The 27,993-nt window shown below is 44.6% G+C and overlaps 1 protein-coding gene and 1 long non-coding RNA gene across 48 annotated transcripts in view; one reads left to right on the top strand and one right to left on the bottom strand.

Moving 5' to 3' along the window:
• Nucleotides 1-27,993, bottom strand: part of NRXN3 (neurexin 3) — a 1,036,700-nt gene that overhangs the window by 372,110 nt on the left and 636,597 nt on the right. For 3 of the 47 annotated variants that reach the window (XM_065838220.2, XM_065838217.2, XM_065838219.2), the window contains exon 1: nt 653-1,674. The exons of 40 other annotated variants lie outside the window; for them this stretch is intronic. In XM_065838220.2, coding sequence (XP_065694292.1) covers nt 653-896 — 244 coding nt within the window. In that variant the 5' untranslated portion in view covers nt 897-1,674. Of the gene's footprint in view, nt 1-652; nt 1,681-27,993 lie in introns of those variants that run through there. 4 more of the 47 variants (XM_071809523.1, XM_071809524.1, XM_071809522.1 and 1 more) reach the window with 4 other exon arrangements.
• On the top strand, nt 1,145-27,993 carry LOC139828123 (uncharacterized). The gene is made up of 3 exons (XR_011739410.1): nt 1,145-1,366; nt 20,573-20,714; nt 23,804-27,993. It is a non-coding gene; the product is annotated as an uncharacterized lncRNA (long non-coding RNA).

Here is a 27,993-nt window from a genome sequence, read left to right as displayed (position 1 = left end):
AGGGAGAGCTCGCGCTTTTCTTTCTACAGCCAAAGCCACCCGACAACTCCACCACGGAAGGCTGCGAGCGAGTGCGCAGAGCAGGGGAGAAGCGGCGGCGGGCAACCCCCCGAATCCCCGGCCGGCCCTCCTGCAGCGGGGCACCCAGGTCTTCCTGGATGGCCGGCTGGGAAGATGCGCGGCTGCAAGGGCCGTGCCAGCCGCTACGACTCGGCTAGAGCCGGGAGCCGCGGAGCCAGTGATCCCCTTTCGGAGGAGCCCCAGTCCCAGCGGGATGGGAGCGGGTGTCCCTCCGCCTGCGCCGAGGTGTTCGGCACTGCTGCCCGGCACGGAGTGGCCCAAGCCCGCCCCGGCCTCGCCAGCCCCCACCTTCCGTCCTGCTGGACCACGCCGGCCGGGGAAGTTGGCTCTGGAAGGGGCCCGGCCTCAGCCCTGGGCTCTGCTGGGGGCGGGTGGGAGGGGGAGGGGGGAAAGGGAGAAGGAAGAACGCAAGGGAAGAAAGGAGGATTAATGGGGAAGGGAGCTAACGGCGGAAATATGTGGGGCTGTAAAGACCCCCCTCCCCTGGAGCCACGGCCATAGTCCCTGTTTCCCCTCTGCTGCTCCAGCTGCTCTGCAAAAAGATTAGAAAGAAACAAGAGTGGGAACCCACCGTGTCCTCCTCGGAGGGAGACAGGGGAGCGGTAGATAGAGATAGGCACAGAGTGATGCTTGCTGCCGTGGAAGTGATGCTCATACTGAGCCTGAGATACAGACGAGGAAGAGGAGGCAGAAGAAGCCACGTTAGAGGAACTCCACACAGAGCTGACGATACATCCCCAAAAGAGGGAGCACATCCACAGGGTCCAGGCGCGGCGGCGTCCCGGGCAAATGCTGGGATCTATTCTCAGGTGCATGGTCAAGGCACAGGACACCTACAGACGGGCAGTCTGAATTCCAGCCAGGGAGAGTGGATAAGGTTCATGATGCCAGGGGACCCATGCTAGCAGAAAGAGTCGCTTCCGAGGCTCTAGGGCGTGCGTGTGTGCTCAAAAGGCAAAGAGACAGTATGTGTCTGTGCGAAAGAGCGAGTGCCAGGAGGGAAGGGGAGGGAACGGGAAGGTTAGTAACCACACACAGAAGAATAAGACGCGTCGTTTCCCAGGGCTGGATCTACTGTCCTAGGAACCCCGCGGCCGCACGGAGCCTCCGGGAGAACGCAGGAAAGCCGCACATGTCAGCGCGAGGGTCCTGGAGCTTGCACTTCTCAGGTTCCTCCAGGATCACGGGGTCCTTGAGGACTTTTCCCTGCCTGCGATCCCCGTCTCTCACTTTGCTGAAAGGGACTGCTAAAAACGAAAAAGAAGAAATAAACCAGAGACCCCAGGTAAATTATTGATTATTTTTATCCCAATTCCAGGGGGTTTCTGTTGCTTCTCCACTAGCAAGTGTTGCAATGCAGAACGCCTAGGCACACGCACACGCGCGCACACACGCACACAGGGATCTGGATTGTTATCCTTCTTCCACCGGGTCCAGGCGACTGACGGCTCAAGCCGACTAAGCCTGCGCAGCCGGGGAGGGCAATGCCAGGTCTTCCCAGGCAGGCAAGCACGGAGGAGAGAGCGGAGGGCCGGGCGGCGCGGGTCCGGCGGAGCGGTGGGGCGCGGATCGAGCGGAGCCGGGGGCGGGATGCTGGCGGCCGGCGCGCCAAGTGCGGGGAACTCCGCGGCGCAGGTGAAGCGCAGCCGGGGCGGCCAGGGAAGCGGCTCCACGAATGGGCGAGCCGTATGCAAATATTCCGGCCCTGGTGAGCCAATGAGGGCGGCGGCAGCTCTCCGCAGAGGGACTGGCTGGCTCCGGGGGGAGGCGGGGTCTGAGGGCGGCACCGCCCCCGCCATTCATGCGCCGGTGCCTTACACACGCGTCCGCCGTCCCCGGCCCGGCCCGGTGCAGCCGCTCGGGGAGAGGAGGGGCCAGGCTGGTGCTGTCACCAGCGGGAAACGCCCCAGACCCCCAAAACTGTTCGCACAGAAGTTCCCGGCACTGACCCAGCGGAGGGGAGCGCCTCGCACGGCACCGAGAAACCAGCGCCGGGCATCTGCCCCGCCCAGGAGCGCCCGCTGCCCTCCCCGAGCAGCCCCTGGGGAAACGCGTCCCGCCGGTCCGTGCGGAGATGGGACGCGCCCGCTTCCTACGGGCACCTTCTCTCCCGCCGCGGTCCCGCTCTGCCGTGCCGGCCCCCCTCGGGCACGGAGGCGGGGGAGCCGCGGGGATAAGAGCCCAGTGGGACGCGTGCGGCTGGGAGCGGGGTGCGCAACCGGTACCCGTCCCTCTGCGGTGCCACACGGACGGGCTCATTTGGCACCGTTCCCCCGCGCCGGCCCTTCCTAGCTCTCATCCTGCGGCCACACTGCACAGGAGCAAACTGAGAACCAGGAAGGACGGCGCTCACTAAAACTCCGTGCTGCTTTTTGCCTTTTTTTTTTTTTTTTTTAAATGGTCCTGCAACAATAGGCTGAGTCCAAATCGGTATTATTTGCACTTAATCCTCAGAGACTGAGGACCGTACCCAGATGTGACAGCCCATAAATTAATAAATAAACGTAGCAGCATTATCTAGTAATTTATTGCCTACCAATTTACATGGCAAAAATCCCCAGCCACACTGGGCAAGCCAGTCACCAACGGTGAAGTGACTTATGCAAGATCACTCAGGGAGTAATTAAGGACCTTTGGAAAAGGAACCAGCCACAGGCCTTGCCTTGCCTTGCCTTGCACTGCCTCCCTCGCCTTCATTTATTAATTCAAACCAGAATAAATTGTTTATGACTGAGTTTCCTAGTTTTCCCCTCCAGATCTGTGCTTGTAGGTGTGCACACATGCGCCTCAGAAACCTGCTTCACACACTTCGTATATATTTCCATGAAGCTAAGATGCAATGCTTTTAGCCACTGATCTCAATTAGGTACAGCACAAGAGTTAACTTGTAATGATCAGCCCAAGTTGCACACCTAGAACATCTACCTGAGCCTTATATGCTTGTAATTTATATTCTAGTAACTTACAGTTTAAGTGATCTGAATCAGGGGCTAGAGCAGTCAGAAACACTTCAGTGTTTTGCTGCGTTTAATCAATGATTTGTGGATGGTAAAGCTGGAAAGCAAGAATCCTGCTTTCAAATTTATCCAACATCTGCCACCCAGGAATCTCAGGGTGCTTTAAAATATTTTATTAATGCAGCCATTTAACAGCTTTACGTTTCTATAGATAAGGAAACAGAGGCTCAGAGGTGTTGAGCCAGTGAGTGCCTGATAGTCATGGGAACTGAGCAGAACAGACACCAAGATTGTCCAACCTAACCAGTACCTGCTATTAGAATAAACATTTGTCTGATTTGGTGGCCATTTGTTAGCCTTAAAGTGTGAATATCAGCCTTCCTCATGAGGGGTGCACGGCCTCAGGCAGGGGTGAGTAACCTGCAGGGAGGTGCCTGCTGGCTAGCAGGTTTGCAGTGTCATGCTCAGGGCACAGAGCAAGTTCTCTCTGTGCAAGACAACTGTTCTGGCTCTGAGTTTTGTTGAGGAAACTGGAGTTGCTGCGCTATATGTGGCAGGATACCCAGAAGGATCCTGTCTTTGAGAGGAAGCCTCCCTACACTCTTAACTGCCTTGGGAGAGGAGTGGAAATATAACCCAGCATATCACTCTTGAAAGGCTTCTGACCCATGAGGATGCTGCCGGTATCCACCTTGAATTCCTCACAACAGAAGTCCTGACTTTCACCCACATCCACAGACAAAGTACTCTGAAATATTTTGTGTGTAGTTAAACTGTAGGGAGTTTTACTTAGGGAAAGGAGGAAGAATGGGTATTAAATACACAGCACTGAATAGTTTATTTGTAAAATACAAGAAATCTGTTCTGAATAAATTTCAGATCCAAGTAGTTATCAAGAATGCAACAAAAATCTGCCTCCCATCATTGTACTTTCTTTTTCTATGACCACAGCATTACAAAAAGGACAGAATATATCACACATTACTGGATCAATCACTTAAAATGGGACTCCAGATCTAAACATCAAGGACTCAGTGCTGCTTCTCCAGAATGCAATGGTGGAAATTTCATTCATTTATATGGAAAATATATGTGTTTCATGAAGTGCAATTCCAGACAGAAGAGCAGGAGAACTGCACAGGTACACCCCTTGCCACTTTCCTGCAACTGTTTGCCCTGTTGCTAAAAGAGAAAAAAAAAACAGAAGAGGGACCTTCTTAGTTGACACAACAATGGTAACATCCTTGGGGTCTTAATTTCCCTTTAACAGCCTGACAGATGACATCCTCTTCTCTGTACCTGAGCCCCTGTTCATGCCACGCACCTCTTGGGCTGCTGTGGGAGGCAGAGCGCCCGCAATAGACAGCAAATTACCAAGCGCCAAAGAAAATCACCAATCCTTTCCTCGGCTCATGCTGTCACCAACCCCTTCCCCACACACAGAGGTACCAGCTTAGATGCAGGGGATATACAAAGGACATAAGCATCACTTGACACTGTCCTGGCCATAGACACAAAATGCCTCCTAGTCCCCAAACATGAGAAACAGAGATGCTGTGTTGCTCCTGTGCAGAGGAGTTGTCCTAAGTTCTGCCTACCAACCTTCCTTTGCTACAAACCATTGGGTAAAAACAGTCTTAGGCAAAAAAGGACGAAGGCCAAGAGAGTCAATCTATATGAGTACAACACAAAAATAAAAATAAATTTTAAAAAAGGAAAAAAAACTGCGAAGTCAGTTATAAATACATCATAGAGTTCTGGTGACACCATAAAGTACTAGAACTTCACTCTACCTTGCTTTATTAGGTGTCGGTGGCTGTATTTACTGCCCTGTAATTCACAGGTGACTCATTTATTTAGCAGCAACACTGCAGGAAGAGGGCAAATTTCAAATCCAGTTTCCCCTCTTGGGTCACAATGGGAAGTTTGTAGTCAGAAGTGGAGTTTCAACAACATTATTCTGACCAGATTTACTTCAAAAGAGGAATTGTTATTTTCCTATTAGCTTAGTTAATATAGTCTTTCTAAATGCTCTTGCGCCTTCAGAACTCAAATGGGTGCCTTAAATGATAATGGTTCCCATCATAAGTTGCTCCCTACAGACATGAGAAAAATAGTACTATTTCTTACATAGCTGTTTCTTTTACTACAAGAGCATAGGGCGACCATATTCTGCAGAAATGAGAAATAATAAAGCAATTGTTTCTGGGTTTTAGAATCCCAGAAAGAGAGCCAATTGGCTTCAAGCCCAGGAAAAGTTTCTACTCTCCCTTATTTGTGTCAACAAGCACAACTCTCTCTATATTTCCTATTAAATCTTAGCTGTTAATTACTTTGCTGCACTCAGAACTGAAAAAATCAGTTCTTCTCTAAAATCAGAGATCTCTAAAACTGGATCCAAAGGGGAATCTCCATTAGCTTTTAGCAATGCAGGGTGGCTGCCAGAGAGATGACAGCTCTGGCTCCAAGCAGTAGAGGCTGATGAGGTACAGTATTAGCCAGTGTATTGCTATATAATAAGGTTAAGACATTGCTATATAATAAGGTTAAGCTAGAATACCCTGTCACTGAAAAGTTTTTTCCAGACTCAACTGTTTCTGTCAAGGTTCAGAACAGTTCCATTTTTTTAAAAAAAAAAACAAACATACTTTACCAAGAACAAGAGGAAGGTTCTGCTTCTGATCTTAAAATAGAGGCTAAAATAAAATAAAATAAAATAAATGAGAGGGTATTGTATGCTGTAGAGAGTGTAGGACTAACATATAGACACCTTTGTCTTTAGCAAGTTACTTCAAATATTGCTAAGGACAGCAGTGACCAAAATGCTGGTAGTTCCTCAGCACTGCCGGCAGAATTAACTGCTCTGAGACTAGTTCCTGGTGCCCCACTGTCCTTGTCATCACTGTCCCTCTGCAGGCAGCCTCCAGACGCAGGTCAGACCCAGCAGCACCAAAGAATTATCCGTGTCCACTCATCCGGAGGGAAAGGGAAGGATTGCTCCAGGACAGGGCTGAAGACCACACAGAGCTGCTGCTATGCAGCACTTTTTCTGTGTATAACCAACTCACTACTGTCTCTGTAGCTCCCAGTTCTATTCCACACCTTTGAAAAACAAAAGAGCAATCTATTCTCAGGGGTCCTGTGCTCTCCTTTAGCAGCTAGTAAGTCCAGTTACCTACAAAAGTTGAGGCACCAGTGACATAGGGCAGGTCTAATTCTCTTTTCAGCTCAGCTCCAAGGGACCAGTGTTTGCCACAAGCAACTAATACAGGAGCTTTGGAGTCTAGTTTTGTTCTTATTTATGTCAGGACAAGTAAATTCAACAGAGACAGTGGACTGACATCAGTGAAGGGAGATTGGACCCTTGATGTTCATTTGTGAGAAGAGAAATTCAAGCTGATGACAACCAGTTAGCCTGGGCTAGCAGTAACTTAGCCAAAAGCAACAGTAACCACTGGGAGCTTTGACAGAAGATGACGGACATAAATTCAGTTCTGTCAAGTATCTAATTTGGGGGCCAGAAATCTTGCAAAGGTCAGACATTTATTTTCTGAAATTTCACACCTACAGTCCTATGCTGGTGGAAAAAAAAGCAAGAACAAGGAGAAGAGGGGGCGAGGCACAAATACAGCAATATATCTCATTTTGATAAGCATGAATCAACTGTAATTGGGAAAGAGGCAATTTCAGAATTTGCTAATACAAACTGACAATAATGTGTTAGAACTGGTCCTGTTTACTAGGTAATATATACAGGACAATCCAGTGTGCTCAGCACTATGTAAACTAACAGAAGCAGAGTCCTGTCCCTGGAGAGCTTAAAGACTTACTGGAAAGGTATGAGCCAACATATGCTGGACCAGCTTTATGAGCAAACAGCACCTTTTTGGCTCAAGTTTGCTAGTCTGTGAACCTAAGAGAAAGGAAAGGCATAGATACTGGCAAGAATGGCTTCACACAGCAGCAACTAGTGCAACTTCTTTCAGCCCTGGGCCTGTAAGTCTCTCATCTTCACTGAATGTGCCACAGAGATACTTCCAGCTACCTGCACAGGACACCAGCGAGCATCCTCTCTCCTAAAGCTGCCTCACAAAATAGGACAAGATCCTTCTCACACTCTGGACCCTATACTAGATCAGTAATTATGAATGTGCTTTGCGTTAAATGAAGGATGCCTAAGTTTGGTTTACTTCAACAATAGTGAGAAGCTCCTGCTATTCAAGTACCCATCATCTCCATTTTTGTGTCACAAATACTTTGATCCCTGCCTCTGGGGTACTTTATTGTAGTTGGCTAAACAGGCCCTAGTCTGCCTGTCCGCTGTGTGCTGAGACTCTCATCTTACAAGAGAAACCGAATTCTGTGGGGTTGAAGAGCTCTTTCCTCCAGGAAGGCTGGAACTGCATTTGTACCTTTTACACTCAGCAGAAGCTGGAATCAATGGCAGCTGCTTAAATCTTGTCAGGCAGAGAAACAAAACCTGCTTCTACTTCTTGTATCATTTAAGACAATGTGACTTTTTATCAAAGGTTTGCTCAGAAAGTCTACAGAAACCAGAAGACTGGCCAAGTTTGAAGAAATCAGGGCTGTCCAATGCTCGACCTTAAATAGTTATTCAATCACCAATGAAGAAGCCCAACTGTTTAATTTTCTGATGTTTCTGTTGCAGAATTCATACTTCATTGCCTCTACTACCTATGTTTCACTAAGGATAGCAGAATAAAATGGTAGGGACCTGTAGTATGTGCTGAGAACTGGTTTCCATCATTCATAACAGCCCCCTCTTATAGGGAGATGACTTTCTAACCAGCTCTGTGATTAGCCTGATTTTATGTTGAGCCAAATTATCTCTAACATAGTTCATAGCAACTGATACTATGGATGCAAGTAGCTACTATGTTTGTGGAAACAAAAATATATGTACCTTGCTCTCCCTGTGGCTGCAATCAGTATTGGCAAGTTTAAGGTGAACAGCCTGTTCCCAGCCTAGGTGTGAGCCTTGCATAGGATAACATGCTGCTGCAACCCCTTGCCTTTAGTGACTCTCACAGCAGCAAGAGGTTAGACACATCAGCAAATCACGGAGTAGGACGTGTGACCTACTGTCATCTTGGCTGTATCTATTGTATAGAACTATATTTAGATCTCTGAGGTCTGTTAGTCCAGCACCTTACACGCTAATGCTAAATATTAGCATTGCAGAACTAACACTTATCCCATGAATTCTTAGTGTGGAAGAAAAGAGATGGGAAACTGTTTAAGAGCTCTGAGTTCTAGAACTTAAATAATACCTGAAAGTCTGAAATAGAAAGAGACAGGGAATGGCTAGAGTTAAAATATCTGCTGCAGTAAATAGAGAACTATTTTAATTTTTACCTATAAAAGCAAAAATGAGACTTTCATTTTCCTTTTGCACTCAAAGAAATCTTGTATGATACAGAAAGAAAAAGCTGGAAAAACTGTTGCTTTTGCTCCTTTAAACTGTTTTCTGTGCTAATGAAAAGAGAGCTCTCTAATAGACACTGTGCACAGGCTCCCCTCTGCTTTGCTTCTCTCTTCCACCTATCATCTTGCCTGGCTTCTGCCTGTAATCACTTGTTCACCTCACAGCAATAACTGCCAGGTGACTGGTGCTTGCTGTAGTCTCCCAACTGCCAAAAAAAAATTTAAAAGAAAAGCAAAGAAAGATGTAGGGGAGAAATCGTTCAATGACACAAGTGTCTCACCACCAGCCAGACAAAAAGTTAAATGTCTCCTGCGGCCAAGGCTGCTCATGGGGGAGATGCTGGTAGGTGCAATTGCTTAGGATGCATACCTTGTCAGTGTGCAGAAGATGAAGACAAAAAGAAGGTCAGAGCAAAGCCAAAAAAATTGAAAGGACAAATGAAGACACTGTGGGGAACAATTCTTCTGCTTTTAACCCTAAAGAGCCCATGCTGCACAGTCTGTGGCAAACCAACTTACCGGCTAAGGCATAATGAACAATAAGACCATTAGATGGCCTTCTCCTCACCCAATGGAAACAGCCATTTTTTTGTGGTGTCTGTGCTACACAACCTGCACAGGGTAGTACACAGTATATAGTTCAGTTGCTCTCAACCGCAGCAGAAAGGAATTTTTTCCCTCCAAGTAACAGGCCTCATAGTAGACAAGGAACTCCAAGGCGGGATAAATTTTACCTACAACATTCTTGGTGATGTTGTCTAATTTGCAATTATGAAAAATGAGTGCCTCTGGAAGTAATATATACCAGTGCTCAACTTTATCAACATAATTTATCTTTTTCTCCATTTTTTTTTCACAAATCTGCTGGAGTAAAAAAGTGGCTTGTGACACCTGTAAATTACAAATGCATTAATAAGGATATAATTAATATTAACTTTCCTTGTGCCCAGATAGAAACATACTAAAATATTGTAACTAATAACAGTATGATAGTATAGATAAGCATTTCACTAGGTATGTGAGTAGCACGTCTACCAATTGGGCAAACAAGAGGTGGTTAGTTGCTCATAGGAGGCATCCGAGTGTCCTGCTGAATACACAAGCAGAATGTTTGGGAAAAAATAACAAGAGAAGCAGTGCTGTTAGCAGCTGAAGATCCCACTTTTGGGAGAGTGAAAGTAGCATTAAAACATCAGGTATGAAAAGGGAAATGTGATACAGAAGATGACAAGCCAGCATCACTTCCAGCTTCTTTCATCCTTCTCACCTCTTCTCCTGCAGCTAAGATCAGCAAGGAAAGTAGCTGTCGGTGCTTACTACAGAGAATCAGCTCTATGGTACTACATAGTCACAGTTAATTTAGGGGATAAACATTAAAGACTAACAGTTTTGTATATAAAGTAATAATTAATGATAATGATTGAGAATTAACCATTAGCATAAAGTGTGTTGCTAATTAATGAGTTCAGTAGAGCTCCATTTTAAAGTTTAAAACTGGCCTGATTTATCAGTTTTCTAAACATTCCCTTCCTAGCAGCCTGTAATTCCCTAGCACACCTATACATACACACACATTTTCAGTTGCAGTATTGTCGTCTGTTATTTCGGTCCTATCATAGACAAAAGATTATTTCCTTCCTCTTTACGGATATCTTTTACATCTTTGAAGACTTCTACTATGTCCTAGACAAGGAGATTTTGTTTTCTTGTTCCTTAGAGATCTGTGGATTTTAGACTGTGCTCATAATTGCTAGTTTACTAGAGACTTTTTCCAAATATCTACATTTTTCTTGAAGTGCAATGCCCCAGACCAGATGCAGTCCTCCAGATGAAGTCTCATGAGCACTGCATACAGAAGAACAATTATTTAATGTATCTCATTGATGATACTCCTGTTTACATTACTTGTAAGATATGTGACCCCCTCGCATAGAAGGAGGGTTCATATTAGCACCCTGCTAACTTCTTCCAGGTTTATATTGTATAACATGGAACATATGGCTAAGCTCTGGTCCAGGGGTTCCTAGGCTTTTTTCACTACTACTTTTTTTGAAAGTTTTTGCAACTTTCAGAAAATGCAGCTTAGCATTACGCTGTGATAGGTACAGTACCAACTACCTGTTCCCTGCTGATATATTTAATGTTAGTGAGGACAGGCCCTGGCTTGAAGGCATGCAACACACCCACTCAAACTAATCAAACAGATGGAAGCAAAATACACTCCAGGTCCATTTGCAGCAACTGATCAGAGGACTTACTAGGACACTTGGTCTCCAGCAGAGAAGCTCAAGAAAAGCACAATAGTGAGGATAAATGTAAAGAGCAGACACTGCTTTAAAAACACCTCTCTCCTGGTGAAGCACCTCACTCTCCTGTCATTTCCCAGGGTCTCAAACTCTATTCCACCCGCACAAGCTTCTCCAGCGCTGCAGGTCTCCTGAGACACCAGCAGTTTCTTTATCTTGTCAAATCCTCCATCCTGCCTGTGATTCAAAGAGTGTTTGTGCTAGTCACATGGATGCCAAAAGCCTGCTTTCTCAAACTGAATGCTTCCCTCTACCCAGCACCCTGGTCTCTGAGTAAAATGGGAGGGAATTTGTGTAGGGGGAGGCATTCAGCAGCAATAAAACCCCACTGGAGCTGCAAAGGCTGACATCAGAGCACAGGCAGACATCAGGAGCATATGGGCTTTAAGAACCAGGCAGCTGTGAAAATGAGGAAGGGGGGAAAAAAGAAGAGGAAGGAGCAACACACCCCCTCACTCATAGGCCGTATAGAACAGATAAGGCGTACACTGCTCCTAATGTGGATGCGCTATTTATTGGACAGGACAGAGAAAAACCTCCAGCTATTCATTGTAAAATGCCATGGGAAAAACTAACGATAGGGATGCAGGGACAACGTTTAAAGTAGTCAGATGCATACAAACACATGTGCATGCACACACACATATTTCTATTTATCTCTCTCCTCTTCAGTCTCTTTACCTCTTCCTCAGTCTGTCAGCAGGGATAACTACAGAGGAAACCAGAAAAAGAAAATGGGAAAATGTCTGTGCAACCCATAGAGGGAACTCACTTGAAGAATCACACTTTTTCTTTCTTCCTTCTGAACTTCTGGTTGGTCATACAAAAGCCATCTGCACCCTGGATTAATTCATCCCTTAAGTCACTCCTTAAGTTATAATTAGGTCTGCCCAGTTTTAACTAGATGCCATGCTTCACCTCCCTCCCCTTTTTATCAGTCACTAAAAGTGAGCACTCAGGATGGCAACACACAGTCTGTCATTGACTCCTCCAGGGTACTGGCAGGAGTATGGTGGGTACTGTGAGGATGAAAGAAAAATGAGTGGTCTTCAGAATGACTAACTCTGAATCATTTTGTTGCTGTCTTCATCTCTGCATTCTGATCTCCTCCCGCACAGAAATCAGGAGGTAGCTATTCTATGACAGCCCAAGCGATCAAAATTTCCCAGAAGAGACAGAGAGCAGTATGTGATCAACAGAATAAACAGATATACAGGTGCTCTGTATAACACCTTTTCTTGCACTGAGATGCTTATTACCTACTGCCAGTCCCTACACTGGATGTAATCCTCAGAAAAGTAGCAGCAGGCAGAGAAAAAGAGGGCATCTGATATTCCTGACTCCCTGAAAACACATTGTTCTACAAGCAGCAGAAGCACAGAAATAAATCAGCAGGCAACGAGGCTTCAGGTTTCCCCTTTGTCACCCCACCATCCACCACAATAGCATCATCGCATCACCCTCAGTTCCCCGCACCTTCTCTCACATTCCCTCTTCTGATGCGCTCAGATTTTTGTCATGTTTCCTTACCCCCTGTAACACCTTTCATTTCGTTCCCTCCTCATGTCTTGTTTTGGCTAAGGAAGAGGCAGCCTGCATTGTGGCAGGTCCAGAGCTGCAAGCCTACCAGCTGGTGGACCAGCCCTAATGCCTTATCAGGGATGAGGAACAAGTTCTGTAGGAATTCAGTGTCTTCGTAGCTTCAACACTCCTGTCAAATGTGGTGGTTGCTGGCCAGGCAACCGAATGGGCAATGGCCAGACAGAATGATTGCAGAAGCATCATTTCCTTAGAAAACCAGACTAAAATAACACTATGTTTCCACACTAGTACAGTATGGCCTCAAGAGGTGTGACAACTGAAGTTGCAGGATGGCAGCTTTTCACTATGGGCTGTATTGCAAGAAACCCTTTGTAAAAAGAGAAGCAGAGCCAAAGACTATGGTATGAGAGACAGATAATTCAGCATCTTAGATCTGTACTGCATACATATGGTGATGAAGTACGTTTTAGTTAAAGGACAACAGAAATAGCAGCACCAGAAGGAAACCTTCAAAGGTGAGTAATTCTGTGCCACTTTGTTGAAGCATTACTCTCCACTGCAAAGGGAAGATTTCATCTAGTGCCGGCAAAAGAACCTAGATGGCTAGAACACAAAGGCAGGCACAGTGTCTCCCTTCTGCACCCTCAAACATCACTTCAGTATCAGAGCCAACCTCTGAACAGAAACTGCACAGGAAAGAGAAATAAATTATCTAACACAGTTCCAGATAGCAGAAAAATACGATGCAAAAGTAAGTTTCAAAACTAGCATGACGGCATGTTTCCAACTTCTGTTGGGTAAAGAGGTAGCATCTGAGGGGAGCCCCCAAACCCTCTGGCTATTTGTGGGTTCTATGAGACTCTTTGACTTGTCCCCAGAAATACTGCTGAGATTTAAAGAACTTATTAACAAAATTTGCATACAAAGAAATACATCCTTGAAATCTGCTTTCAACAGAGGACAGTTTAATCATTTTGTTTTGCTTTTTCCCAGTGAGCTGCACTGCAACAAACCACTCTCATTATTAGGTTTTCTTAGGTCACTAGTTACAGGCTGAAAATAATATATCACAGTATCACAGTATCACAGTATGTTTGGGATTGGAAGGGACCTCAAAGATCATCTAGTCCAATCCCCCTGCTGGAGCAGGAACGCCTAGGTGAGGTCGCACAGGAATGTGTCCAGGTGGGCTTTGAATGTCTCCAGGGAAGGAGACTCCACAACCTCCCTGGGTAGCCTGTTCCAGTGCTCTGTTACCCTCATTGAGAAGAAGTTCTTTCTCAAATTTAAGTGGAACCTCTTGTGTTCCAGCTTGATCCCATTGCCCCTTGTCCTATCATTGTTTGCCACTGAGAAGAGCCTGACTCCATCCTCATGGCACTCACCCTTTATATATTTATAAACATTAATAAGGTCACCCCTCAGTCTCCTCTTCTCCAAACTAAAGAGCCCCAGCTCCCTCAGCCTTTCTTCATAAGGGAGGTGCTCCACTCCCTTAATCATCTTTGTTGCCCTCCGCTGGACCCTCTCCAGCAGTTCCCTGTCCTTCTTGAACTGAGGGGCCCAGAACTGGACACAATATTCCAGATGGGGTCTCACCAGGGCGGAGTAGAGGGGAAGGAGGACCTCTCTCGATCTACTGACCACCCCCCTTGTAATACACCCAAGGATGCCATTGGCCTTCCTGGCCACAAGGAAACAGTGCTGGCTCATGGTCATCCTGTTGTCCACCAGGACCCCCAGGTCCCTTTCCCCTACACTGCTCTCTAATAGGTCATTCCCCAACCTATACTGGAACCTGGGGTTGTTCCTGCCCAGATGCAGGACTCTACACTTTCCCTTGTTAAATTCCATCAGGTTATTCCCCGCCCAACTCTCCAGCCTGTCCAGGTCCCGCTGGATGGCAGCACAGCCTTCTGGCTTGTCAGCCACTCCTCCCAGCTTAGTGTCATCAACAAACTTGCTGATAGTACACTCAATTCCCTCGTCCAAATCGTTAATGAATATATTGAATAATACTGGCCCCAGTACTGACCCCTGAGGCACTCCACTAGATACTGGCCTCCAACTGGACTCCGCACCATTGACCACCACTCTCTGGCTTCTCTCTTTAAGCCAGTTTGCAACCCACCTCACTACTCTATTGTCTAGACCACACCTCCTCAATTTAGCTGTGAGGATGCTGTGAGGTACTGTGTCAAAGGCTTTACTGAAGTCACGGTAGACCACATCCACCGCTCTGCCATCATCCATCCACCTTGTTGCATTCTCATAAAAGGCTATGAGGTTGGTCAAGCATGACTTACCCTTGGTAAAGCCATGCTGACTGCCCCTAATGACCCTCTTATCCCTGATATGCCTTGAGATGACACCAAGGATAAGCTGTTCCATTACTTTTCCAGGGACAGAGGTGAGGCTGACCGGTCTATAATTACCCTGGTCCTCCTTCTTGCCCTTTTTAAAGACTGGAGTGACATTTGCTTTCCTCCAATCCTCGGGCACCTCTCCCGTTTCCCAAGACTTGGCAAAAATGATGGAGAGCGGTCCAGCAATGACTTCAGCCAGCTCCCTCAGCACCCGCGGATGCATCCCATCTGGACCCACGGATTTATGGATGTCCAGACTATTTAATTGTTCCCTAACCCAGTCCTCATCGACTAAAGCAAACTCCTCCATTAACCTGGCTTCATCTGGGGGCTCAGGGGTACAGGGTTCCCCAGGACAGCCTCCAGCGGAGTAGACAGAGACAAAGAAGGCATTCAGCAATTCTGCCTTCTCTGTGTCATCTGCCACCAGGGCACCCACCTCATTCATCAGTGGGCCTACATTGCCTCTGGTATTAGTTTTATCTGCTATGTATTTGAAAAAGTTATTTTTGCTGTCCTTGACCCCTCTCGCCAGCTGTAATTCTAAGGAGGCCTTGGCTACCCTAGCTGCCTTCCTACATCCTCTAAGAGCAGCCTTATATTCCTCCCAAGTGGCCAGTCCCTGCTTCCATGACCTGTAAACTCACCTCTTCTGCTTGAGCATACCCAACAGATCCCTATTCAACCACGCAGGCCTTCTGGCTCCCTTCCTCGACTTCCTACGTGTGGGGATGCTCTGATCCTGAGCATGGAAGAAGCAATCTCTGAATGCAATCCAGCTCTCTTGGGCCCCTTTTCCTTCAAGCAGTCTTGCCCATGGGATTTCCCCCAGCAATTGCTTGAAAAGGCCGAAGTTAGCCCTGCCAAAGTCCAGGGTTGCAATTCTACTTGCTATTCTGTTCCTGCCACACAAGATGCTGAACTCCACCATCTCGTGGTCACTGCAACCCAGGCAGCCCTCAACCTTTACTGCTTCGACCAGACCCTCTTTGTTAGTGAGGATGAGATCCAGCAGTGCACCTCTCCTGGTCGGCTCCTCCACCATCTGCATGAGGAAGTTATCATCAATGCACTGGAGGAACCTCCTGGACTGTGGCTGGCTGGCTGAATGGTCCTTCCAGCAAACATCAGGGAAGTTAAAATCACCCACAACAACCAGGGCCTGTGACTGTGAGGCCACTCTCAGCTGCGCATAGAAGGCCTCATCAACTTCCTCAGTCTGATCTGGTGGCCTGTAATAGACACCTACAACAGTATCACCCCTGCCAGCCTGTCCCTTGATCCTGACCCATACACTCTCAACTCGTTCCTCATCCGCTCCTGGGCAGAATTTAGTACATTGCAGTTGCTCTCTCACATAGAGAGCAACTCCACCACCACGCCCGGCTGGCCTGTCTTTCCTGAAAAGGGCGTAGCCATCCATGACCACATTCCAGTCATGTGAACTGTCCCACCACGTTTCTGTAATTGCCACCAGATCATAATCTCCCGACCGAACATAGGATTCTAACTCCTCCTGCTTATTCCCCATGCTGCGCGCATTGGTGTACAGGCATTTCAGGAAGCGAGCAGAGCACACCAATTTCTCCCTAGGGGCACAGGAGACCACCCGGTCCTCATCTGTTTTAGAATGCTGCCCCACTGGGGCAAGCCCAACTACAACCCCATCCCGCTTCGAGCCTAGTTTAAAGCTCTCCAAATGAGCCCAGCTAATTCCTGCCCCAGCATCCTTTTGCCCCTGCGAGATAAGCCTTTCCCGCATAACACTGTCCGGACTGGAGTCTTATAAAACCAGCCATTATCAAAAAAACCAAAGCCCTGCCTGTAGCACCAGTCTTGGAGCCAACCATTTAGAGATTGAATTTTCCCATTCCACCCCACATCGTCACTTGAAGAGGGAAGGAGTGAAGAGAAGATCACTTGAGCCCCTGAATCTTTCACCATCCTTCCCAAGACCTTGAAGTCATTCTTCATTCCCCTTAGACTACGGGAAGCAACTTCCTCGCCATCTGTCTGGAAGACCAGCAGCAGGTAGTAGTCTGTCGGGTGCACCAGTCTGGGGAGCTCTCTAGCAATATCCTTGATCCGGGCTCCAGGTAGACTACAGACTTCCCTATATATATATATATATATATATATACACCCAGCTGTTTATAGAGAGAGCTTTTTGTAGCTTAAGTTATATAAATCATGGTAAAAAAAAAGTTTAAAGGATTAAAATCAGACTAGACAAAGCACTGAGACTACCCCAGGCAACAATCCCACACTGTCCAAGTAGGACAGCTGGCATTTAGCAGGTATTTTTACTCCCATCCATCTTCATTTTTCTGCCTCTCTATCTCCCATTTTTGTAATTGCCCATCCCATCCTGCACAGGAACGCACACAGGCTCACCCACTCACTCCCATTTCTTCTCTTGCCAAGAAGAGCATCCTGCGTGGGATTCAGTCATTTGTTGTCCACAGAACTTCTGGTGTGTGTCTCTCTAAATAGCTGACATCTGGAGGAGCTAGATGCTACTTATACCCTCCTCAGCACGATCAGATGCTGCTAAGGAACATGAACAAAATGCTTCATTTTAAAAATATCTTCTGTTATCCCCTCTACTTCTTTCTAACAGGGTTTTTGGGGGATTCACAGTCCACTGCAATTAGTGGTTGGCTTTCAAAGCCATTGTTCTTGGGGATGCAAAGAGACTAATATAAAAGTATATAGTGATAATAATCCATTACTTCTGCTGTCCAGCACTTCACTTCTATAACATACTTACTGTTTTTTAGGAAGAGTGCACCACTCTGGAAGGCTACTGCAGAGATAGGAACATGGATCAGGCACCCATGGTGGCACTGAAGTTCTTTAATTACTAGACCCCCCTTCCTTCCTCTTCATTCTTCAGCAGACACCTTAACTTTTATAGTGACTAAAACAAGGGTTTCACAGACTACAGATTTTCTAACTATACAAACATGTTTCTTTTAATGATTGTTTCTGCCTCACAAACAAATCAGGAGTCCACAATAACATGATCCTGTAATTAAAGACTGAAAGGAATGCAGGAAGGGGAAAATGTTACATTTACTTTCAGCACGCCTCAATTTTGAAAGCTCGATTTTGCAACAAAAACCAAAATCAGTCAGAGCAGGGTTGTTGGTGGCTTTTTTAATGTTCTCTCACGTATCTATCTATTCATGTGCATCTGTAATCGTTACTTCAGTGGAGTATGCCTTCATTTAAAAAATACAGCTAGGACATACGTGCCTTAAGTCACCCAGGGAAAGAAATACAAACAGCAAAGTGACAGATAGCACAGATGCACCTACATTGATTAAATTGCTGTTGCCAGAACACACAGACTGCAATCTCTTTCCCTTTTGGTTTATTCAAGGTAACTTGTCATTCTTCTCCAATCCTTTTCAAAGTGCTCTTGTTAGCAGGTTGCAAGAATTAAGTTAAGTTGACTCACCAATATTAATAGGTATCTCTAATTCAATAGCAACATGTTCAGAGAATGCCACCTGCCTTCTCTTTAAGCAAAAGATGCTGAAACACAGCCAACACTTTACCCAGCTTTTTCAAAAGCTAAAATTAGACACACCTGTTTTAACAGTTGTTTCAGCAGCTGGACACTGGGATGTGGATCAATAAGATTTACTCACAGCTTTCTCCCCTCCGAGCTAATAGTGCGATTTAAGTGCCTCGCCCCGTGTTCAGAGAAATTTGTGTTGCAGAGAACAGTGAGAATGAATCAAAAGAGGTCAGGGTGTTCCTCTTCCCCCTTGCTATAGCGCGAAAAAAAAATTGCCTATTCAGTAGACTACATGATCAAGATGTACTGGTCTTGATCTAGTAGTATATGAGGACAAGATCTTGAAACATATATAAACCAATGCAGTGACAAGCTGCAGGTATCATAAAACTGCAGGCTTGTGAGGTTTGTTCACTTCCATTCTCTACAATGAGTTGTAAATGCTGATGTCTAAAGCCAGCAACCAAATCCTGCCAACTTTTCCATTGCTGACCCTGGAGTAACCCAGCTAACATGCAAAACCCACTTCCCCAGCATCCAAAGCTCAAATGTCCCACCAGTTGTCTTCACATTCAGTGTGCACCTCCACTGCAGAAACCTATGGGGTGCTAGAAACAAAAAACACTGAGACATTATAGAAGAACTGACTGCAAAGTAAAAGAAAATATAAACTAAATCTTACTGAAATTACACTCTAAGTATTAGCTGGAGCTGTTTCCAAGCTTCTGTATCTGACCAAGTTGCTTGAGATTCCCAATACCTTGTCCTAAAAGCAAGAGGCAATTTCCTAAAGTTTCCATATTTCACAATCCAGTTCTGTTTGCCTTTTTTCCTGAGGCAAAATCAGTTTATGCAGTGCTATCCAGAGGCACTTATTCCCAGCCTAGTGGCAACCCCTCTAGTGTGACTGTGCGACCAAGTGCTAAATAGGATCAGTGAAATAATCTGTTATGAAGAAGTGTCCAAAAACAGAAGCACCATGAATTTGTATTGCAACTAAGAAAAATATACTAGAAAATTCTCAAGACAATTCTCAAAGTTACAGCTGGCCCTGTAGTCTTAGAGCTCCCACATAATCAGAAGCCATAAATTCCCAGACATTAATACACTCGTGTATGTAAAAGGAAATATCTCCCAGAGCATGTGCTCATCTATATGCTCCCCTGGGATGAGCACCTGTGTGTTTTCAAAGAAAAGACACATGCACATTCATCTGTATGAACCCAGACAGGTAGCAGGCAAATCTACCCAAATCATTTATAACATACAAAAAATATGCAAGCATACAAACATGACTACACAGCTCTATAGCCAAGGGAGTGGATGCCTCAGAGCACACTGTACATAATCAGTTCCCATCAAATACACCTCAGATTTTCCCTGTCAAACAGAAAAGGGGCGGCAGGGAGAGAGACTACTCGGTTGCCAAACTGAGTAATAAAATGCTCATCAAGAGCATTTCTGATGGGATCTAAAGATGCTTGGAGAAGTGGGGCCATCACAGTCAAACTGCACCAGTTGAACTCAAGAGCATTGAAGACAGAGAGACGCACTGACACAAAGACTTTTGCCCCGTGTTTTTCTGGGAAATAATGAACAAAACCTTCAGTGATTACTCTGTTATACCTGCTGGCCCTGCTCTCAAGTCTGTACTAGACAGAAGATGCTCTTCTCTTTCTTCAGATTAAATGCGTAAAAAGTCATCAGAGATTGGCTTGATAATTATCTTTCCTCATTAGAAAGTGAGCGCTGGACCTGACTGAATATGACTCCTCTGTCAAGGCCCTTTGTGGGCTGTAATAGTACTCACCCAACATCAATGGGCACAACACTTAATGTGAACAAAACAAAGCAACATATATCAAGTAATCCTATCTTTTTATTTGCTTTTTCCTCTTCTAAGCCTGCTGAGTGAGGTGGGAAGGTGCCAAATTCCTTTTTAACTTGTATAAATGCATCTAAATGTCACAGCAGAGCTTTGTAAAGTGAAAAGCTTTCAAAATGCTTTTATCTTCATATCTAAAATTGACTGCTCTTTTTTTTAATTAAAAAAGCACACTCTTTCAGACCACTGCCCTTCACCATTCTTGGGGCCACCCAACTGCAGCAATCCACAGCAGCGCTCCCAGTGCCCCCTTGCAGCAGCATTCACCACAGCACAGGGTACAGCTTTGCCTGGGGAAGCCAGGAGGGAGGGTAAACACATAGGTAAAGACAAGGCTGAAAATTCCTCCAGCTAAGGGATGTGCAGGCCTAAGGTATCTTTCTGTGACAGAACAGATGGGCTCCCTCATTCACTTTTATAAATGTGTTTCAAATATATTAATTGCTTTGTTTTTTTATTATTAGCTTGAGCTTGAAGGCAGTGACTAATCCTTAAGAGCTGTGACCCCAGGGACTGCAGCACCACCACAGAAAAGGCAGTGCCAAGGCCTTCGCAAAACACCAGCCCTGCCGCACAGCGCAGCTGGAACAACTTCGTTTAACAAGGGTGAGTGGGAACAGCTCAAGCTTCCACACTGGTGCTCATATAGATATGACTTTCATAGATGTGCCATGCTGAGAAAGACGGTGGTAAATCGTTACGGGAGCAGTGTGGTAACAGATGGGGGCAGACAGTCCTGGCTGTCTACAAACTGCAGAATTAGCGAGAAGTGCGGAGTCTGACTGTGCTCAGTGGCCACAACAAATCAGCTCCCTCCCTTTTAGTATGACCAACCATGGTTCTTTCATCATCCCAAAGGTCACTCCTATCTCCTCAGTCTGGCTCATTCCTCAGTGTTTTCAGTTTAAAAAAAAAAGAAAAAATCTGGACCACAGATTGCATTTCTGATTTTACCAGAAAGATGTTAGGAGAAGCATCCCATTTTGTTTTTTCTGCAGCCAAGTATAGGGCTCAGAGAAATTATCACATCCTATGGCCTGTTCAACAAAACATGCTGCAAACTGGTGTCATTATGCAGCAGTGGGGGCAGAACGGTGTTAATACATTGCGGTATCCCACACCACTGTCAGGTGAGATGTGTGGTCCCAAAATGGGATAGAATTTAATCAGACAGAACTTATTCTTCAAATCATCATATAATCTACAAGACAGTGCAACTTAACCCATAAGGGCAGAATCAGTTACCAAATTTAGGGATCTGGCATCACAGAAGGGGAACCTCAGATTCACTGCAAAGCAGCTCTCTGCAAGCAATCCCTGAGCATGATCCCACTGCAACCTGCTCCACTCTTGGGCCCCTTCTCACACCCAGCTCAAGAAAGTCCTTCTACACTGCAAAAATGAAGTATCACAAAGGGAATTTTCCCTCTTCACCATGTGTCACAGTCTGCCCACTCCCAAATACAACTGTGGGCCTTGAATTCCAGGCTGCAGTCTAGAAGCTTAAGCTACTAAAACTACCAGCCCTTGAGGTGCAAATCTGGGAACTGCCCCCCCCCAGTGTAAAAATAATAATTTTTAAATTATTACTATTTTTATTTTAACATACTAGAATTTGTTTTATTTGCCTTTTTCTTTTAGATTTGGGGAAGGGGAGGGGGAATTCTGGGATGCTTTTTCATGCTTTCATCTGTAATAGCTAGAAAATTTCTTTCCAGAAAAATTAAATGAGCAGACACAACGACACACCATGTGCCTGCAGAAACTAAGATTTTAAAATACGCATCAGACACCAGTGGCCTCAAAATTAAATTATGCACTAGCAATAAAAAGACATTTTACGTTTAAAAAACAACCCCAATTCTTTATCAGGGAACGTTTCAAAATATGTTTTCTGTAGAGGCACAACCAGGTGTTTGCCAGGCAGATGTAACAGAATGCTACTTCACTGGAGCAGTGTTTAACTGCTGTGGTCATTTATATATGCATTTATTTGCCTTTGGAGTAAGAAAATGAAAAGCTAAAGTAGAGTTGTTTTGTAGCCTCACTTAGAGTTACTAGCCTTCTCATCTAGATAAAACTTGGGTAGGCAACAGTGCTCTCCCTTGCACTGCCTCAGCTTTCCTAAAACTAATTGCTCTCTGGGAATATGACTAATTTCCTGTGTCTCCCCTCTCCTTTGACCTCATTCCCTTTTTTCCTTCCATGTCTCCCTGTTTCATGGGCTGCAATGGGACAAGGAGCAAGAGTAGCACACACATAACCTCATCTCTCTACCTTGTTGCTTGCATCATTTCCCAATCCCAGGAAACAGTCCCTTTTCTCTACTGCCAGCTGGCACCTTATTTGCATAAGGATGAACTATGGAGCCATGTTACCCCTCCTCTTCTGCAATACCACAGTCTGCTGATGAGCCCGAGTGCTTTTAAACAGGGTTATGCTTTCTCTCATGCCCTCTTGCAAGCGTGGTGCTCTGCCAGGCGGCTGCAGCACGGATGCACTGAATGCTGAATATTCCCTGCGCAGCAAGCCACCAGGAGCTCCCAGGGGGAGGCACATCCCAGCTCCTGCAGCTAAAGCCTGGCAAAAAGAATAAGCTCTCCTGCTGCCTTGAAAATGATGGATGTACACCAGAGGCTTTGCACAACCTACAGCCATATGATCCCCCCCGCTGTCCTCTGGAACTCTGTACACAATATAAATTGCCACACAAAGAAACACGCTCAATAGCACTGACCTGAGCGCTACCTATAATAGAACAAGCAGTAATGTAAAAGGTAATGTAACACCAGCACACAGGATCAACTTTTGCTTGCAGGGTGTGTTTACATGTAAAGTCTACATATTTATATATTAGACTCATGGCTGGCACATTCAAAAAGATGGCACAAGATAACCTGACTTGTTCCTTTTGGATAGGATTAAAAGCTTTGACATTGGTTCAGTGCTTCTCGAGAAAAAAAAAAACAAACAACTGTTTCTCCCACAGTTCTCGAGAGACAGCAGGTTCTAGTCTAGATGGACATGGCAACAACAGCCCTTCTTTTGGCACTACTGCTCCAAAAGGAGCTCTATAAAATTATACATATTTTCTCACCTTCTAGGAATTAACCATATCAAATATGCTTGACTTTCTGATGAGAAAGAAGTATTGGGTTTTTTTTCGAACTGTCAAGGCTTAAACCTGAGAGAAAAAATCAAAGTCATACCCAGCAGGAAAGACTATATTACAAAAACTATGCTATTTAACCTTAGCAGTCCCCTTGCAAAAGTAGCTATAAGAACCCCTGGCCAGCGTGATCCCAGCAGCCCACATATAATTCACCTCCATGATGTCCTCAAGCAAGGGGTATGCATTTACAATAATTCGCATACTAAACACAATTTGTAGCCTGCTAGCAATAAGAAGGCACATAGCTACTGAAGGTTAAGGATTAGCACAATATTTTTTGTGTTAGTTTTGCCAGACATTCTGGTAAACCTCTGGTTTCCTGGAGAAACGGCCTGACAAGATAATGTAGTACCACTGACATCTCATTTTCTGTATGCTCATTAATTTGTTCTGTTAACACATTTTATTGCAGGCACAAATACTTGGTTATATTCAGCTAACTTTTCAAAAGTTTTGTAAATCCCTCATCAGTTACAGAAAGAATAGGGTTTGCTGGTTAATAATTTGTGCCATATTCACACAGGATATCCAACCATGCAGCGGTAGCAAGAAAAGACCTCAGAGTTTCCTGCTGCAAATCTACCACCTTCTGGGCCGCAGAAGACCTGATCTCCCTAAACCAAGCAACATGTGAAAACGCCAACGTGCTCTGATCAGCTCTGGGTCTGTTCAGTACAGCAGCTGAACACTCAGTTTTATTCTGCAATGAATGCGTAACCCTGAAAACATACAAAAATAATATTCCAAAATCCACAACTCCACAAATAAATTGTGTACGACATAGGAATAGTTTATATTTGTACAATATACAGTATTAAACTATTCCAAAGGAATTTAATGCCACGGGGTACATAGAAAGCAAGTATGAATTACCTCCAATGTCCGGAGAGCAGAGCTGAGGCAGTGAGAGACAGAACAGACTGTCAGGGTGGAGCACCCTCTGTTACCGGCCCCAGCCACCCGACTGGATTCTCTCCCATCCTAACCAACAGCAACCACTATTATTTTTAATATTATTAATTTCTAGGCATAAATTTCTGCACAAATACAGCATAAAAGCAGTCCCTGGTTTTCACTTGTGTATGTTTTGTTACAGCCTCTAATTACATGATCACACACATGACTCTTTTTGACGTTACCATTCCTTCATTCAGCACACAGGATGAATAACGCCTGTTGAAGGTGCCATTACTTGATACTTTGTTTTATCTTCATTGCTCCATTTGTGGCCCCTCCTGCACACTGTACTAACCCATGGGCTTTTCTGTGATGCCACTCAGCAAAGCACTGGACTGTTTTGCAAAGACTAATTACTTTTGACAACCCCTTTCTAAGGCGATAGGCTCATTTTATGAATGTAGAGCTCAGGAACAGGGGAATTAAGTCAAAGTACTCACTAGTATTGAATGTGCAAATTCAGACTGCAAATTCTGATTACACAGAGTGTTTAGCACCTTATGACACCTTACGCATTTGAATCACATTTAGCACTGACTCGATTGTTGTTTTCAGGGCTCAATATTGTTTTCATCCAAGCTATACCATCTCAAGTTGGGGACTGGAACACAAAGAACATATAATTCAGGGATGGCCTGAGGAAAAAAAAAAAAAAACTATTTCAATAACTTACCCAGCATCCTACCATGACCCTTAGTTGATGTTTTGCTCAAGAACCCTCCCCACCTCATCCACTACCCATTCCACTTGACTAAAATTGAACCAGGCATCCTATGTAAAGGGCAGTCACTTCGAAAGGAGATCCCCAATTTGAGCTAGAAACTCTTCCTTTCTGTGCAAGGCATGGAGAGAAAGTGATAGAGGAGAAATAATGAGTGAAAACGTTACCAAAGATTGCATCATGAAGCCCATACCAAAGGAGAACAAAGTTGACTGATACTAATTTTTAACTGCCTGAATTTGGATTCTCCCCTGTCCTTTCAGACTTGTTAAATACCAAGCAGTTGTAGAGTTTGTATAAATATTGATGTATATATAGATATATTTGTGAATATGGACATACAAACATATACATACACACATAAAAACACATAGCATACTCTGAAACTTATTTAAACTTTCTGTGAGAACCTTCTGATTTAAAGAGATGCTACCATATCCACCAGCATTTCTGGTTTACATTTTTTATTGAGCAAATCTAGAACTGAAAACTAGATTTCCTTCAAATTCCCCTACCTGCATGATGTGAGGAAATGAAAAAGCCTGTCAGCAGAAGTAATGTGTTTAATACCATGCCAGCCCTAAACATCAGTAGAGATTTCTGTGTATTGCAGATAATTCTATCACCAAGCCATATTGCTCTGTGATGTGCTTTTATCTTTGCTGTAGGATAATATCAATATTTCAAGCATGAGCAAGAGAATGTTTTATGAGATTGATGTGGGAAAATACAGTGACAAGTACATAAAAAAGGGCAGAGAAAAATGCCAGGTAGTCATCATAAATGCCTTCCATTCCCACCAGAATTCCTCTAGTTTATCCAATTCTAATCAACAAGTTGAGGTCTACTGGGGCCCCAGTGACTTTGATTACATTTTCAGTGCTGAAGAAGAACAACAAGCAAAAGAGAGAACAGATAATGGGAGGAGGAAGCTGTCACCTACATCCTAGAAGCCTATGAAACCTTTACAGGCCAAAAAGTCCTATTTTGTTAAAGTTTAAATTAAAAAGAAATTATTCATAAAATAATGAAATAGAATGGAGAAAAATTAGTATTAAGTCATTTGTGATACTGCACACATGCCTGGTAAGGGCTAGGCCATGCAGTGCAAATATTCCCAGGGAACAACCTCTGCAAATCCATGATGATGCCTCGAGCAGGCAGCTCTTTGGGCACTGCTGGAACCTGAGTATGGAAGTGCCCAAACAAGAAATTTTTCTTGTATGGCTCTGGCTGGGTGAATTATTCACCTTTTGTCTACTTCGGCAAAGAACACAGCTCTTCTGAAGAAAAACTCTCAGTTACAGATAGAATTACATCAAGAAAAAAAGGTGCTTTTCCCCAGCACAGCTAAGTGACTATCTGTGCCCCACCATGGCACAAGATCTAAGCTTGTTTATATAAGCTCTGCCTGTAACTCTTCTGGCAAAGCCACCAACATAGACCATTTGTCATATTGTCTTATTTTGCCTCTAGGGCTTGCAGTTCCTCCCAGTTTGACAACACAACTGATGACTATTACTTAACCCCTTTCCACATTAACACTGCAGCTGTTAAGCCAAACTGATGGTTTAGAGCAATTTGGTGTTAGCTACCTCAATATTTGGGTGTCGAACAAGAGAACCCTTAGAGGAACCTGAATTTCAGAAGCAGCGTGGTCAGTACCCTCTACAACCAGTTTTAAAACTCAGTTTCAAATCATGAAAATTGAGGTAACTAAAACCACTAGTTATGTATATCTTGACTGTTTTGATGAGAAGAAAAAGGAAATCTTGCAACACAATCTTTTCTAAAGTGCCCTCCAACTCTACTGTCCCCTTATCTCTGACTCAACATGCGGTCCCTGGGGACATTCAGATATTTTTTAGTCCATCTGGAACAGTGCTCATTTCAAAGCCAATTTGAATGAAACGCCTAAAAATCTCTTTGAAAATAACTTGCATAATAAGCACTGTACCTTTTATGATGCTACATTATTACCAAGCAGTAAATTCATTTGTTTTCCCAAATCCCTTACCAACTTCTCTTAAATACATAAATAAAATGGGGGAATTTCAGTGGATATTATTTCACAATATGTGGAACTGAGGCATTTTAATAAGAAATGCACCTCCAAGCTAAGAGGTATGAATTGTACACCAAAGGGAATGGCTTAATACACTGTTTAATGCTATCATCAAAACTGATGATAACATGACGGCTTTTATACATTTTAACGTTTCTTAGAGCTGGGAAAAATGAGAATGACAACCATATTTGTATTAGCTAAATGTCAGAAGTGACACTGAGCCAGCCAGGTGGCACATAGCTTCCACAGAATTCCCTCTCCTTGAGCAAAAAATATTACCTGAACAGAGAGATCTAGGGATTTCCTCTAAGACTGTCCCTCAGAGAGGATGTCTGCCTCTCCTCATGCAGAATGACCCATACCGACCATGTCCTCACATTACATCCTCTTGCTCCTGAGTACAGTGTGTATTTTCAAAAGCTTTGACATGTAGTCAAGGTATGGCATGTTGGTAACAGCATTTGAAACAGGAGCAAGATGAACAGGATGGTCCTGTCCACCAAGGAACAACCAATGATCAGCAGGAGTTCTAAGTACCTTTTTCTGGGCAGGGAGATATGCAAGAGACCACACAGCTGCAATCAGCATAAGCTCTCTATGCAAGAACCTGGACAGACATCCTGAAGCACAGGTGGATTAGTCAACAGCATCACGAAGGATGAAAATAACTCTTTCAGGAGAGGAAAAGGAAAAAAAAAGTTCCTTCCTTAGCTATAGCCTTTCTAGAAGGACCTTGCCAGAAGAAAACAAACGAACACACACTATATCACCTACGATTATACAGAAATTCTTCTTTTGGGAGTGTATCCTTTCTTTACAAAGAGGTAGTGGAGACCAGTAGTGCAAAGGCAGCAGCCCACTGCAGACTACCCAAGCCTCGATGCCTCTCCCATTCCCAAAAAGTAGGAGGGGAAGACTGGTATTTTCTGAAAGCTATCCTGGATACCCCTGAGGAAGCTGCGTGAGC

This window comes from Patagioenas fasciata, chromosome 5, assembly GCF_037038585.1.
Source record: "Patagioenas fasciata isolate bPatFas1 chromosome 5, bPatFas1.hap1, whole genome shotgun sequence".
Taxonomy (NCBI): domain Eukaryota; kingdom Metazoa; phylum Chordata; class Aves; order Columbiformes; family Columbidae; genus Patagioenas; species Patagioenas fasciata.
The sequence above is the reverse complement of the archived record's forward strand: the minus strand, read 5'-3'. Positions and strand labels throughout refer to the sequence as shown.